Source organism: Haliotis rufescens, unplaced genomic scaffold, assembly GCF_023055435.1.
Source record: "Haliotis rufescens isolate VD_foot unplaced genomic scaffold, xgHalRufe1.0.p SCAF_9, whole genome shotgun sequence".
NCBI lineage: Eukaryota > Metazoa > Mollusca > Gastropoda > Lepetellida > Haliotidae > Haliotis > Haliotis rufescens.
The window spans coordinates 22090219-22107045 of NW_025964383.1; the positions used below are offsets into that span (position 1 = coordinate 22090219).

The 16827-nt window shown below is 39.3% G+C and overlaps 1 protein-coding gene across 9 annotated transcripts in view; it reads left to right on the forward strand.

Annotated features, from left to right (window-relative positions):
* Positions 1–16827, forward strand: part of LOC124120609 (RANBP2-like and GRIP domain-containing protein 8) — a 302310-nt gene that overhangs the window by 34968 nt on the left and 250515 nt on the right. For 4 of the 9 annotated variants that reach the window (XM_048391236.1, XM_048391243.1, XM_048391242.1 and 1 more), the window contains 13 exons: positions 1871–2056; positions 2231–2296; positions 2873–2989; positions 3612–3773; positions 3891–4007; positions 4322–4497; positions 5362–5434; positions 5704–5882; positions 7605–7732; positions 8284–8413; positions 9295–9388; positions 11217–11582; positions 11883–12503. In XM_048391236.1, the coding sequence (XP_048247193.1) occupies positions 1871–2056; positions 2231–2296; positions 2873–2989; positions 3612–3773; positions 3891–4007; positions 4322–4497; positions 5362–5434; positions 5704–5882; positions 7605–7732; positions 8284–8413; positions 9295–9388; positions 11217–11582; positions 11883–11896 (1808 nt within the window). In that variant the 3' untranslated portion in view covers positions 11897–12503. Of the gene's footprint in view, positions 1–1870; positions 2057–2230; positions 2297–2872; positions 2990–3611; positions 3774–3890; positions 4008–4321; positions 4498–5361; positions 5435–5703; positions 5883–7604; positions 7733–8283; positions 8414–9294; positions 9389–11216; positions 11583–11882; positions 12504–16827 lie in introns of those variants that run through there. The other 5 variants (XM_048391240.1, XM_048391238.1, XM_046483475.2 and 2 more) reach the window with 5 other exon arrangements.

Genomic DNA, 16827 nt, shown 5'->3' on the forward strand with positions numbered 1-16827 from the left:
GAGTCACCCATACTTTGGTTTTACTCACCATATTTTGTTACTTAGATATCATTTAATTCAGTTTGACAAAAATGTGACCCACTACAAATTCAAGTGAAATGTGTCAATTATTCTCCATTTACATAATTTGTGCTTGAACAGCTTGAACGCTTATTAGGCCTCTTCTGATTTTTATTTTCTATTTTATTTGTAATGTTTCTGATTAAGAACAGTTTGTATATTTTCGACACCCAACTCAAGAATGTTCCATAAATATTATCTCACTTGGTATATTTCTCGCTTTAGATCTGTAATGTTCATGATGATGTTGTTGGTGTTCATTGTGTTGTAAGCACTGGAATTGAAATATCCTTTGGAAGTTTTAACTTTCTGATCTGTACCTTGTTTGTGGAGCAAGTACTTCCTTGAACCAGATGGAAAGTGTCAGCCCCTGTACTTGTATGCTTCCCTGTCTGTCTTTGTGCTACTGACCATAGCCTGATAATAGAACATAGCATTGATGTCTTTCCCTATTAATTTGCATCTCTTTGTATACCTCATAGCTTCAATTGTTTGATAGGCATTTCTCAGAAGTTGACGAATGACACAGTTGACGCAACATTGTTATGGATAAAAACTCTTTTATTGTACTGTAATAGACAGTGCAGTTCCGGTAAAGATACTTATCATCCAAAACTTGCTCCCACAGGAGATATCGCTTGGATGAGATCAAGCGATATCTACACTGTAGATATCGCTGCAATGAAATTACATCACAATGCTTTGCAGACCATTGTGACGTCACTGGTTACCATGACGTCATAATCAAATGCCATCACTAATGGCTCTGCTACTGAAGCTGTTTTCAGTACTTTTTACACTGAAGACACTGCTAATTACTGTCTACAAATTGAAAAAGTTGAAAGAATGATGTTGGATGATAAATAAAATCTCACCCTCGTGTCTTTTGATATCAAAAGACACTCGGGTGAGATTCTCTATTTATACCATTGCTATCCCAGTATAATAAAGAAGTTGTTATCCTTTATTTTTTTGTCTACTTTGTCACCTTATTACTTGTCTTTAATTTTGTTGCCTTCCTTGATTTGTTAAAGGTTGATCTGTTCCTTTATTGATAGAAATGTTGTTTCATGGTGTTACTGATGTAGAAGCATTCTAGCCAGCATTAAAAACACAATATTGTTATTACGACAATATCAACTTTTGAGCACAAACTTAGCCCTGTTCATGAAATATGGGGATTATTGGAATTGTGTTTTTAATGCTTGATCAGTGTATGTAGCAAAGCATCATTATTTATGCTTTTGGACTTTTGCATCTTTTCTCAACGGGATTAGAATCTGATAATAACTAGTGCTATACACTAGCCCTGAGCAGTTTCCCGGCTGCATGTAGAAAACTACTCGGGTGTTGGTGTAGTGGTTCCCACTGTGGGAACCAGGGCAGTAGGTCTGGTGCTCACCTATACTACATATTAAATGTGATGTTTCGAAGTAGTGGCATCCGCCTCCACATTTTACTTTTCTAAGATATGCCCCTCCAGAAGTGGCACTGTGTGAAATTGTTTATTGGATTATGAATAGTCACAAGTAATTACGGATTGTTGCTATTTTATTTTGGTTAATGTTACATTCAGAAAAAACAGCAACTTCCAACTAATTTAGTCATGAAATAGACTTCAAGGTATGTTTGTATAGGAGGAGAAGTAACCTTTGGACTTTTTGTGAAAAAGGAAAAAAACCACCATCTTTCATTTTTGACCCTACAGTTCTGAAAAACTGATTTCACCCACTGATTTCTAAAAGGCACTTTACTCGTGAGATGCCCGCTCTACTTCCTTGTTTCTGACGCTTGGTTCTGTGTCCCTTAGACACTTCAGGTGTGGAGTTCCTGTATGTGGAGGAGGCTACAGAGGAACAGAAGGCCAGAGCCAGGAAGTACCTGTTGCCCGAGTCCTTCTACCTCTATGAAAACAAACCCCCTTGTCCAGGCTGTATTGGCTGTGAGGACTATGACCCCAGTAAAGTCAGCGTGCCCAGCAAGGTCAAAGCCAAATGTGAGTTTTATTAACAGTCTTCATGAGGTTATGTCTAAAAGGACGAAACTATGGTTCTCTAACAAGAATATAAAATAAGTGTAATATTAGGCTAGCTTCTTTTTTTCTGAAATCTCACATTGGTAATTTAATTTCTTTATTCCAAAGTTTATTTAGGTTCGTTTTTCATTACAGCAAAATCTGAGGAGACAAGTCCTGCACCAACAAGAGCGTCAGTTCAAGTTTCAAGCAGTGCTGGTAGTAAGTGGTTTTGGTTTATAGTATTTACACTTCCATGAAGTAATCAGTATTGATAGTCCTCTGGAGCTTTGTTGAGGTATCAATATTAGTGTCAGAATTAAGAAGCATGCAAGTCAGTGGGTCTTTGTCATAACCATCATGTTAATACAACAATATAGAGACCTCAGGGCCCCCGTTTAATTCTAGCACTGAATATCCAACCGTTGTGAAACTGATACCAAATAGGATTTGAGGGCAGTAAGTAATGAGAGTAATTGGATGGTGACAGGGAAGAGCTTCCATGTTACATGCTTCTATTTTATGTTCCTTTAATTCACAAACATCCCTGTGGTGACTCCTGGTTAGAATTCCCCAGCAATCTATGCTGGTCATAAGAGGCAACTTAACGGATTGGGTGGTCATACTCTTTGACTTTGTGTTAACCGCATTGATTGTTGCTCACAATATCAATCACTGGATTGTCATGGCCCACATTTGATTTTTTACAGGCTACCATCATGTAGCCTCAATATTACGTAATGCAGCATTAAACACCAAAGGCGATGATGTTTGCATTAATGACTTATTGACCATCAGGTGTTGCAAGCAGTACTGGTGCCAGTGAAGGGTTCTGCATGTTCGGCCAGGCTTCAGGGATGTCCTTTTCTACCCTAGCTGCACAGGGAGATGCAGTTGGTTATGCTTTCAAGAAAGGCAAGTAGACAGTTACCATCATCAGTCCTAGAATTGCTTGCAGCCTTTTCAACCCCAAATGTAATTCCCAGCATTATTCTGCTGAAGTCCGAAGATTCCTGGGTAGAATAGGTCTTCAGCAACCCATGCTTGCTGTAAAAGGTGACTATGCTTGTCGTAAAAGGCGACTAAAGGGATCGGGTGAATATTGCTGAGTGCGGCGTTAAACAACAAACCAAACCAAAAAAACAAATGTAATTCCCAGCATTATTCTGCCCTAAGTCTGAAGCAAATGTCTAAATTTCCCAAATTGGAATTAGGATGCTCTTAATTGATATAATATATAGTAGCATCTAGATTCTAATGTGATCACTTGGTCAAGTGTATTTCACTCATAGGATCAATAAAGAGGAAGTGGCTTAATGCTTAGTTCACAGTACTGAATCTGATATTGATATTCAATGTGAATAGACCTTTAAATTGAAGGAGAAAGGTACCTTAAATACAATATCACAATTTTGAACAAACTAAGTTCTTTCTCCATTTTGCTTGCCAGGTACCCTTTGTTTGGAGCCTTAGTAAGTCCCTTCCCAGGTTATTGAGCATAGCGCTTGGCCTGACATTCTATGTTTTTCTCTGGCAGATGAGAACCGACCATTCCAGTGGTCAGGAGCAGGTCAGCAGATCTTTGGGACTTCCCCAGGAGGCAACAGGACCAATGTTGATGATGATGATGTTGTGCAGAGTGATGACATTGACTTTAAGCCCATCATTGACCTTCCAGAACTAGTTGAAGTCAAAACAGGTGAGTTCAAGGCCAAATTGTGCTTTCCTGTTCATATTATGTCTTTTTTGTGAGTTATTGTTTTGTTGTTGGCAAAGTTTGTCTGCATATGTGATGTGGATGTAAATGTCCTTGCAGGGGAAGAAGGTTGGGAGGTGGTGTACTGCCAGAGATCGAAGCTGTTCCGATATGTGCGGGATTCCAACCAATGGAAGGAGAGAGCTGTGGGAGACATGAAGATCCTCAAACAAGATGGTGAGTCTGGCATCTCGGGTATTGGCATATTTCATCTAGACTCTTACCTACAGGCCACCATCATATAGCTTGAAACAACCAACAGACAACCTTTTGATATGATATACATGCTTGTCATAAGCATGATGAGGGCAGGGTTCAAAGTTTAGTCTTCTGTTGCACTGAAACTAGTCCAAAAACCGTATTGTAATATTAAACAACAGTAGACTCTTTGAAAATGTGTTGTTCAGTTCTTCTGTCTGAAGAATGTTTTTAGATCAATAACATGATAAAACCTTTATATATGTTTTCCATTCTGCTTTCTGTCCTTGTAGATAAATACCGATTGCTGATGAGGCGAGATCAAGTACACAAAGTAGCATGTAATCATCTGATAGCTGGCAATATGACCCTGTCTCCCATGTCAACGTCAGAGACAGCCTGGTGCTGGACTGCTCAAGACTATGCTGAGAACGAGGCCAAGGTTGAACAGTTTGCCCTAAGGTTCAAGGTCAGTCACCACTGAAGTAACAGACATGTCTTGGGCAGCATTACAATTTGAGACGTCAATTTGCATCTACATTTCAGTTAAGAAAGGATTCAAACTTTTGGGGGTGGAGGGATGATCTATCCTCAGGATTTACCAACAAAATAAATTTGTATGCTGCACAAGTTGGATTAAATTGTTTGGCTCCTCCATTAATGTAAAGAAATGCATGTTTTGAAGTAATGGAAAACAAATCCTGTCTGACAAACAACCTGGGCTCTTGCTAGAATAAACAATGATGGGTTTGTAAGTAAAGCACTATAGATAATTATTTCTTGTACATCCATTGTTTATCATCCCTTTTTGAAAAAAACTATTAGATATAACGATCAACATGTCTGTCCGTCCGTCATCCATCAGTTTTCCGTTTCTTGAGCTGAACTCCTAAACCGTTGAATATTTCTTGTCGAAACTTGCTATGCAGGTCAGTCTAGTGGTGTACTGGTACCGTTTGATGATTTGGGAGCTTTAATTATTTGTTTTTCACAACAAGTTGGACTTATACTGAAAATGAGAATAGTGCTCATTTCCGGTGCAGAACTCCCAAACCGTTGGATATTTCCAGATGGAACTTGCTTTACAGACCAGTATAGTTGTGAACTGGTGCCTTTTGATAATTTGGGATATTGAAAAATACTGAACAACAATGTATTTTTTCTTCACAGAACTGAAGGTAACCAATGGCAATGTACCAAAAGTTGGGTATAAGTAGCCAAACTCCATTTCTGAATTGCACCAGAATGGAGAAGAAATGTCATCTCCTGATGGTTCTTGTTTAGGATTGACTGTGTATGTCGTCATCTCATGTGAGTGAGTCTTGTGTTGCAGACAGAGGAGCTGGCCAGACAGTTCAAGAAGAAGTTTGAGGAGGTTCAGGAGCTGGTCAGGGCAACGGAATCTGGTAAGGCTTTGTGTCAGGGTGCTACCTCTTACCCATTGAACCAAAGTAATTAATTCTAAACCTTCTGGATGATCATTTTTCATAGCTGTTTAACATTTTCTCAGTCGTATAGAATGGTGTTATTCTTGTTCAACCAAAGAATAATACTTATAGTGTATTTGTGTCATTTGATCTTATAAGATTCTTAATAAAGCAATCTCACTGTGACCATTTTTCTGCACCCTTGAATAAAACAATTTATCTGTCACCTGAAGAATTGTCTAAAACAGGAACTGATGTACTTCCAGCATCTCCAGCCAAGAATACCAACAACTCGGCAATTGTGTCCAAAAGCCAGGACGTCCCTGTGACAGAGGAGGAGGAGGAAGAAGATGACGATTCTGAGGAAGAAAGCATCATGTTTGAGAAGAGAGCTACGTTGACTTATTTTGAGAATGATGAGTGGAAGGTAATATATTGATGCTTTTTTTATGTGTCCCACAGTATTGCAGTAATGTAGAGTCGGTCAGATCACTTGTCAAAATGGTTTGCTGCTCTAAGATGGCATTAACGACACTGGCACGATGCGATCATGGGTTGACGTCCATGAGGAAGAAGTCCAGTCCGATTGCTCCAGCATACAGTCTTATTTACACATCCAAAATGTCATCCCTGAAGCGCACACCTGTCATGGTGCTTCACTGTAGGACATGGAGATCGGTTCTTCCCACTCTGCTGATCCTACCCCAAATTATGATTGAGCCTCCTCCATAGCGGTCATGTTTGACTACGTTGGAATCCTAAAATCTTTCTCCTTATCTACACCACACTCAGGCATGACGATCTTTGAAGTCAAGACAGTATCTTGATTCATCAGTAAATGGTACTGAAGCCCAGTCCTGGACTGTCCACTTGAGGTGATCTTCAGCCCAGTCCAAATGTGCCTGCCTGTCTGATACATTCCCTCCGTTACTGGCGTTATGCAGGTCATTTCTGAGTGTGGTGGCAGACACAAAATGATGATGTCTTGCTGCAATCAGGAGACAATTGTCTCCCCGCTGTATGGTGGTACGCTGTCTACAGCCTGCAAGTCCATGATGCAAACATCTGGTATTGATTCCATGTATCTGCCTAAATCTTCGTTCCTCAAACGACGTCTTTGACGTGGAGTGAGCATAAGTGCATTCAGTTGTTGCAATCCTCAGTAGCAAATGTTGGTGTGCTCTCTGATAATGATGTGCAACGATTCTGTCGTGATACCTCAAAACATAGGGTTTTCAAGCACCTTATGCACATGAATGCATGCCTCTGTCCGTTCATCATGAAATTGAGGTCTTACAGGGTATACCCAATCACTGTAACCAGGGTATTTAAATCTTTATTTGTTGGATGATTTTTTGATATCATCAAAACTTGATCCTTAGCAAACTTTTTGTAGTATAGATCCTTATTAGGCATAGCAGCAATCAGTAACAGCAGTCAAAAATCAACAGCTGAGTGAGTGGTACATTATTTATCAGCCTACTTAACAAAAGCAACAAAGTGCCACTTTCATCTCAAGCTTGTTAATTGCCTGCTTTGATGTTTTGTTTGTTTGTTTGTTGTTTAACGCTGCACTCAGCAATATTCCAGCTATATGATGGCGGTCTGTAAATAATCGAGTCTGGACCAGATAATCCAGGGTTTAACATCATGAGCGGCAATTGGGATATGATGGCATGAATCAAAACCAAGTCAGTGAGCCTGACCACCCGATCCCATTAGTTGCCCTTCACGACAAGCATAGTGGCCTTTTATGGCAAGCATGGGTTGCTGAAGACCTATTCTACCCCACCTGCTTTGATAAGCACTTTTTGATGTACTAGTAACCAGGAAGTTACTGCGATGTTGGGGGTGCAAGGAAAGGTGATACATATGTGAGATGCTTGTTTGTACTTCTCAAAACTGTTAATGTGGCAAACTTTGAGATACATGTACAGAGTTCAAGATAGTCGAAGATAAGTTTTTTTTATCCTGAAATTACATAAATGGACAAATATATAGTTATTGAGGTAGCTTAAAGCTGCTTAAAACCATACTAACATACTCATTCACTAACATACCTGTCACATAAGGGTTTCACAAATTCATTCACAAGTTGATATAACATGTCATTTGGAGTTGTTTTGAACGAGAATGGTCTTCTTTCTAGAAACTTGGAATGGGCAACTTGAAGATTCTGTACAATGATGACCTGAACGGAAACCAGATTGACATGGAGACAGATGACAAACAAAAAGTCTGCAACCATGTCATTTGTCGCGAACACTCAATAAAACTGTAAGTCAGATAAAAATACTTCACCTTGAAAATATATCCGCAGAATAATGACAGTAAAAAATGTGTGACTGCTTATGCCGGGACCCGTAGAGCTAGCCCATGGAGATACCATGCCACAGTTAACATGGATACCCCACTCACACACAGTATGCTGACCAGTCCTTGTTTTATCTTAATGCCGACCATCAGACAGGGTAACGAGTAGCACAACTGTTTAACGTCTTTAACTATGATGAGGCCAGGGATTCAACCACGACCTTCCACTTTTCGGACAGAATCACTACCCACCAGACCACAGAGGCGGTTGAAAAGGGGATTGGGAGGGGAAACGTCAAATGAGTGTATGTACAGTGTTTGGGAATTCTCCTTTCTGCTGAGAAGATTATGGCAACTCCTACACTGTAACAGTCAAGTTGCTAAAACCCTTAACATCTTTAGGTTTGGCTAGATACCTACACTATTGACCCCTGGCTTGTCATGTCACTCACCTGTGAAATGTCACCGATATTGCACACCATATGTTATCCCTCTATGATTGTTTATATTTCCAGAGAGAATCAGAAGAGAGCCTGTATGTGGAGTGCCCAAGACTTCTCAACAGACGAGCCAGTCAGGAGGGACTTTAAGGCAGCTTTCAGCTCAGTAGCTGCTGCAGAGGAGTTTGCTAAATCTTTTATGGAGGTAAGACATGCTTGTTGTAGTTCAAAATATCTTACCCATTCCCATTGCTCGCTCACCTAACTGAAAGTCTACCCACTTTAGTTGTGGTATCAAAGAAATATGTCCCCGATTTTTTTAGGGTGATATGTTGAACCTTGAACTTAATTTGACCTTTGCACTTCGTCCACACAGAAAGCTGAAACGTTTTTCAGGCCATTACTCAGCCATATCTGTTCAAAAGACAACAAAATTTGGTCAATGTGTATTTAGTGGAGGGGCTTGACACATATGTTCTCTTTTAGACAATATTTTACATTTTACCTTGATTTGACTGTTCTTAAAATCTCTCAAAGGCAACTTCGACATGGACACATATCTTTTAATTGCCTGACTTTGTTGACATATACTTTTGACTACATATTCAGGTGAGGGACAGTGCTCGTGACAGCAGTTTCTTTGAAAGTGACATTACTGATTATGAATAGCTTTATTGGTGAGATTAAAAATGAATTGATGATTGGAAGTGTATATAAATGTATATATGTATGAACTTTATGGATGCAGAAGAACATTAATGTGTGTTTAGACTGAATATATTTTAGACCCGTGAAGATCTGGGGTAGAATAGGTCTTTTGCAACTTATGCTTCCCGTAAAAGGTGACTAACAGGATTGGGTGGTCTGGCTCGCTGACTTGGTTGATGCATATCATCGTATTCCAGTTGAATGGATCGATGCTCATGATGTCAGTTTATGGATTGTCTGGTCGCCGTCATATAGCTGGAATATTGCTGAGTGCGACGTTAAACAACCAAGAAACAAACAAGCAAACAAATGTTTATCTTAAATTATATAGGTTTTAGTGTTGAAAGAACTGACAAAGTTTTGTTGTTGTGGTTTTAGGGTGTGAGCTTAGCCCGAGATTCTGAGTTGTCAGAGAAGATTTCACATGAAATGGATACACCTGTTATATTTTCTCACGGCGATGCTACGGGAGGTAAGTCTCAACTGAAAATATTATGACCTGTTGGTCAAGGTAGGCAACAACATGTGTGATCTAACTGTGTTTTGTACAGCATAATGACAAGCTTCACCATATAGAAACAGTTACTTCCAAAGAAACTTTCTCCAAATCTTGAAGAAAATGGCTTTTGTTAGTTTTTAGTTGATCAAGATGAGTTAGACATACATTGATCAATTTACTTACTGATGTGTGTATGTTGACCACCAGCTGTGTTCGTAGGAAGAATCGTGCGTTTCAACTCCAGAAACAGATGTTCACTTACACAGCACCTTCAACTCATTAGCTGCACAACTTGAACTTGCATTGCATGACTTGAACTTAGATTGCATGGAGAGTCTGATTTTGTGGGCGATGTTCTGCTTCATTCCACTATATACTAACATGCATTTGTGAGTGAGTGAAGAGATAAATGTGGATATTGAGAGATTAATTTTGCAGACAGATACCAAACTGAGTAATGAATCCTTGTCATGCAGAATGTCTAGCCTAAGGAGCTGTGTATCTTCCTTTGATGTTGTGATCATGGACACAGTGGAATAGCTTCGAACCCAGTGCCCAATTCTTGTTACAAAAGGCAACAAAATTTATGGTCTGCATCATTACCTAGTTTTTAATGCAAGGCTGAATAACTAGGCATGACTGAGTTTTGTCCCTTAGCTCCATCCAGATCAGCTGATCAAAGGTTCGATTTGGTTATGACCATTGGCAAGTTGGAATTCATTGTGTTTATCTCAATTCAATAGTTTTCTTGGAAAGACTCCGAGGTTTAAAAGCTTTAGAAATTACTGGCTATTCAATCTTTTTTGTCACCCTTGAATGACATGCCTGGTTAACACCCTACAAATGGCCGAGGCAATTATCTAAGACTTAGCTAACACGCCAAGATATATGCAATATACTTTTCAAGCAGCCATAAACCCAACTCACTAACAACAAACAGGTTGATGTAGAATCTCATTCTCTCACTCATTCATGTTAATTGTGTGTTTTGTGGTGGTGGTGGTGGCAAGCCCTTTACTTTGAAATACTAATTTCTTTCCTTTCTACTTGAATATTTGTTGAGGATCATGGGTAGTTTTGATACATGATCAAATTAGAGGTGTAACGATATGAAGGGGTCGCGATACGATACATATCCCAATACTATGGATGCGATATGATCCGTATCCCGATACAGCACTTTTGTTTCAAAAGATTATATTCTTCCTTTTTGCAGGTGAATCACATACATGAATCATGTTTAAAATTTCAGAGATCAAAATGGGATATTGTAGGGAAGAAACATATAGGCCAGAGGGCACTGTAAATGTTGTGCCAAATATAGCCAAACGGGGAAATGCTAGAGAATCTGCATTAGCTGGTTGTTGAACAACCATGTGTGTTTTTTGCAAATATAACTTGTAAGGTAATGTATAGTTTGTATGGTGATAGAGGGTTTGAAAATCGTAGAATTGTTTCGTGGGCCTCATATCTTGAGACAATACTGTATTGCCGTATCATTACACCACTAGATCAAATGAGCAATAGCATTTAGCAACTTAAATCACAACACATTTAAGACTTTCATTCTACATTCTTTTCATCCTGTATCTGTATTACTATCATGGCGAAATAACATTGTAATAATAGAACGTGTGTAGTGATTAATAGCCATATTACTCTTTGCTATGTTTAACCTGTCATCACAGGGCATGAGATCCCCACTGATGGAAGCATACTTTTATCCCCTGTGGATGCTGCTTGAGACCTCCCCCCCTTGCTTGCTTTGTGTGTCCTCATATCCCCGCTTCTTGTGTTTCAGTGGGACGGAAATTCATGCTCCAGTTGTTCAATATGTTTGTATACATAGCATTAGCTGTCACTAGCCCTAGCACTGTTTCTGGACTTGAATTGAATGATTCTCCTGATTTGAATTTGTACTTATCCCCAATTCCTGCCCAACGACCAGGTCAAACCCGAATCCTTGTTAGCCAATCTGAAGCAAGCTCTGCAACCTCTATGGGTGGCAGTAGCCAATGTGAGACGAGGATACAGCCAGGTGAAAGTGAGGGCAGCCAATCAGCAGCCTCATCACTAACAGGGGAGGGTGTGTCAGCCACTGATGCTTCCTCAGTTGTTTCATGTTCGCCTGAGCTGTCTGCTCTCTTAAGTTCATTCTTAGAGGAAGGTAATTAAATGTGTGTACATTCGGTAAATGCCTTTCTATTCCACCAAGTACTGAAAGATCTGCATTTGAAGGTTATTGACGTTTACAAAATATTATATCTGTAACTGTTGACGTCTTGTTTACTTAAGCTTACTGCTTAATACTGATGCCCCTTATATGCAAACCAAGCAGTAGCCATGCAATGTGAATAAATGATTACAAGAGGTTTAATTTGTCAGATTTTTCTACTGAAAAAGAAATATCTTATTAAAATAACATTAATCCAGATATATTAACTAATCAATGTTTTAATGTTTTCAGACCAGAAAAGATGAAGAAAATGAAGGATTAGGCAAATTGAAATATATGTGTGTACAAAGTGGAAGAGTAATTCTGGACAATAAATGAAAGGTTTTGTTGCCACCTGACAGACCTGGTGAACAAATTGTTTTTTAGTTGCTTGGCAACCCAATGTCCATACTAAGTTGCCATGCAGTAATGACATCACAAATCATGAAATTTGGTGCCTGTGTCCATACATGTGTGCGGAATATTTTGAACCTGAACTTGCAGGCATTTTTGCCCTTGCTGTACATGATGAAAAAGGCGAAATATATAAAGATTATTGTCTCACAGTGTTATTACATCAGTGTCATTAATATGAACAATTAGATTAGCAAGATGGTATTATTTCCAAGGATTTCTTTGTCATCTTTTATAGAAGTGCATTTCATGTTTCATCAAAATGACATAGTGCTAATTCAAGAATGGTAGATCTAGCTAAGCTTCTGAATTTCACACATCATACAAGTAATTCATGGAATTTTCTGTTGTAAATATCAGGTCAGCATCCTCATCAACATTCATTAAACATATGTATTGCTTGAAAGAACATTGTTGTAAATACATGAATAAATATCCCTGTTGTTACTGTTTACTGAATCATATTTTGTTATTCTATTATGCAAAGTAGAAAAGCGTGTGCAAGTGACAGGTTTATTTGTATTGCAGACCTTTGGCCCGAAGTACTGCATATACAAAACATTTACAGTGGGTTGATATTCATTATGATACACAAATAACACACGTTTAAGGGCACATTTCATGTAATTACACTTTCCAATAGTAATATTGGTAAATTCCTTTTTAAGTGTAAGACATATCTCTACTAGGATAGGTATAATCAAGTGGTATAAAGTTTTCTTTGCTTGACATGATGGGGACATACAAGGAGTAAACTGAACCCGTCTTCAGTACAATTGCCATTACAATGTGTGCATAACAACATTTTCGGATCAATTTGCATCTTAAATCTTTTCAACTTATGGGACAACGAACAAAACCTACAAAATAATCGCAATGAATCCTTACAATTAAATAATTCATTTTACATATTTTTCAACTTCTAGGACACTATACAAATTCAAAAAGGAAGATCTTGAAATCTTATCATGCCAATTCTGAAACGAAATAGTAGTATTGGTAATGGGGATTCTGGCTCACTTCCACTGGAGCCAGATTTATATACCTATACCACTACTACAGAGGGAATTTTGTTATGTCAAGAGGGCGACTTTTTCTTCTTTGGCACCCCGAATTTGGGCAACCCCTGCAATATTTTTTCCACTAGAGCAATAGGATGTGCACAAAGCATACAACTGTGCCCAACGAATTCCCAATTGAACATTTGTGCCCAACTACAGTATAGAACAAAAATGGAAGATGGAAATATACAACTATGGAGAGCATGGGTATACGTGCAGAAATGTCTGTGTTCCAACGTACTGTAAAACAGGAAATTAAAGCGAGCAGAATATTAATGCGAAAAATGCGAGTTACGGAAGGTCGCATTAATTTTATGCCTACACAAAGCGAAGTTGAGTAGTGGTCAGTTCACATCCTGTCAAGCAGCCCAGATTGGCGCCAGCCACGAATTATCCCATCAGTGTCCTTTCCAAGCTTGTCAACACTGTATTTCTTGTAATATACATTTTGCAGATCCATTTTCTCCAGTTGTACAAGACATAGATCCTCGTAGAGATATCGTTTTCTTCTAGATAGCCAAATACATACATATCGTATACAAATGTTGGTAGGCCCTCCAAAGGTTCTAGATGTGTTCTGCCTAGATTTTCTTTCAAATAGTCTACCTTGAATATATGTGGTAGCAAGTTGTCTTCGTATGCATTCTCCGCTAGTATATGTTGGAACACAGACATTTCTGAACGTATGCCCATGCTCTCCATAGTTGTTATATTTCGCGTCTTCCATTTTTGTTCTATACTATAGTTGGGCACAAATGTTCAATTGGGAATTTGTTGGGCACAGTTGTATGCTTTGTGCACATCCTATTGCTCTAGTGGAAAAAATATTGGCATGATGAGATTTCAAGATCTTCCTTTTTGAATTTGTATAGTGGTTATAAGTGTCCTAGAAGTTGAAAAATATGTAAAACTGAATTATTTAATTGTAAGGATTCATTGCGATTATTTTTTAGTTGTAGTTGGGCACAAATGTTCAATTGGGAATTCGTTAGGCACAGTTGTATGCTTTATGCACATCCTATTGCTTTAGTGGAAAAAATATTGTAGGGGGTGCCAAAGAAGAAAAAGCCGCCCTCTCGAATCGCATCATCGTTTTTGCATAAAAAATTCCCTCTGTAGTAGTGGTATAGGTATATAAATCTGACCCCAGTGGAAGTGAGCCAGAACCCCCATTACCTATACTACTGATATCCTTACATCTTTGCTTGAACATATTAAGATTTATCTTGAGTAAGCCAGACATGAAAAACCCTTCTTGAACATTAATTTAGGTACTAACATATGAGAGACCCAGTTTATTTTCCCATTATCATCAAAGCGTTTCAGTATCTGGTAACATGCCTTTTGGTATCTATACTTTTAAATGTTCAATAAGTGGAAGTCTACACCAATAACCTATGCAACGACTATAAAAATGGACACATAAGTGACTCCTTGCAACATGCCCCATAACGACACTACTGGACGACCGTCTGGAAACACCGAGACTAAGGCCTCCCTTAAAGTGAATCCCTTGATTTCTGCACCACACACTAAAATTAGTCACATCTTAGTATCAAATATTGTTTGAATAGCATGAAAAGGTAGTCTATGAATATGCATGCTAGCCTTTCTGGGTTGAATAGATAGGGTTTCACAAGCGCTTGACCACACTAATCTCTGAGAAAATAATACCTAGATATTTATGATAGGTTACAGTTTTCATTTCAACTCCTGCATACAGCCACTTTCTACACTGCGTAAGTAACCACCGTTTCTAAAAACTATTATGTTAAACTTATTCAAGAAAGCATTTGCAACTTCTTGCAAAAACAGAAGCAGCCCGTTCAGCGCACTTTCCTCAAGGTCTCAGAAATTATGAACACCATCATGCATATTCAACCTGATGCCATTACCTTTGGTTCAGGCAAAGGCATGCCTACTACAACCTCAAACAACATGCAAGTACCAAGCCTAAAGTGATGGCATAAAACTGGAAGAAAATACAACTTGGATTTTCCTGTTTCAAGCTGACCGCCTTGTGGATAGAGTGTCAGCCCGGAGAGAGAGGAAGGTCAGTGGTTCGATCACTGGTCGTGACATACCGGAAGAAGTGAAACTATTGTTCTTATCACCCTACCTGTCGCTGGGCATAAGTAGGATAAAACAAGGACTTGATGCATGTTGCATTACATGTGCATAGCCATGACCATGGTAAACGGCACGAGTCTGTAGCAGGAAGTTCTTTACACTTGAGAGAGACAGAGGGAAACTATTTATTATTTCAGGGTGTATTACAGAACTGCCCAAGCTCGGGGGCTTTCATACTAGCAAGTCTACGGTATGATTAATTATAAAAAAGGTAGGGGTCGTCTAAAAGAAAATCGAGGTGTAAAAGGATATTAGACAGCTTAGATAAAAAGTTGATTAGGCGAACATCTACCAAAAGCCCCAGATCACGGTTCGGGCATGCACAACAATGACATGATTATGTTTCCCTGGTTGCACGGTCCCGTTTCGTCCATCTGACAGCAGCAACATGTAGTCAGTGGAATGATTCTTATTCTCCCAGGTTTCATCAAGGTAAATGATCTGAAAGCCCTGGCTGCCATCGAAATCCCTTCTCCTGTAGTGCAATAAATAATGTAGTCCGCGAAACATTAATGCACAAGGCTTATGAGCAGAATGTATCCCCGACATGAAGTAGAGTTCTGGAGGAAATTAAAGACCCAATTAATGGTTCCGGGACTACATTAATTATTGCACTACAGGAGAAGGGATTTCGATACACTGCACGTGTCGATGACCGAGCAGTCTTCAGGTGGAAATATTCCATCCTGTCAAGGACGTCTCACTATATCCGCATCATTCCTGACTATGGCAGTCAGAGCTTTCAGATCTGGGGCTTATGGTAGATGTGAGCTAGTTTTCCAGGCAAAAAAGAAGACTGGCGAGTATCACAAGCAAATGATTGGTGATGCGTTCAAAGACTGGTTGGAACATCAGCTACTGCAGTCTTAACAACTCCAGTGTCATTGTCATTCAAACGCACACATGTCAAATGGTGACAAAGAAAGAGGCAACACATAAGTGCAAGGAGAGATAAGAGTTTATTTTTATATAGCATCACCACGCTGAGATTGATCGTCACTACCGGAAGGCTAAGGCACACAGGACTGCAAGTCGTAGGTAACGTTGTTTCAGCGTCCTTTGGCATTACCTGAAGTTTTGGGAGTCTGCTGGAGAACACTGGAAAGGGGCTATTGGAGAGGTCTAGAAGTATCTCTGTCTGCGGTCTGGAGGTGTCTCCAAGTGTCTGCTTCTTTCGCCAAATCACCTCGCTATTTATGCAGAGTTTTGACATTAAACTTTTGACTGCATAAGGATCGTTTCCCAGCCAAAATGTAGTAAACATCTTGTAATTGTCGACTGACTGACCGGTCATCTTTTTGCGTTGACCCATGGCCAGTCCGTACAACGAGGTGAACAGAATAATACAACTTGGTCATACAATGATACTCCAAGTCGGTTTGTCAACAAGTTGTTCCGACTAGTTCTTGACCCCGGACAGCGACCTCTGTCAATCCTAAGCAACATATGAGTTATGTTACACTTTGCTAGAATCACATCAGAGGCATTGCAATAGCCTGAAGATCGCGTTCTTGAAATGGAATGTCGGTACCGCCAACGTGAAGACATATATTTCAGCCTTGTTGCACCAGTTATCATACCTTTGGGTGATA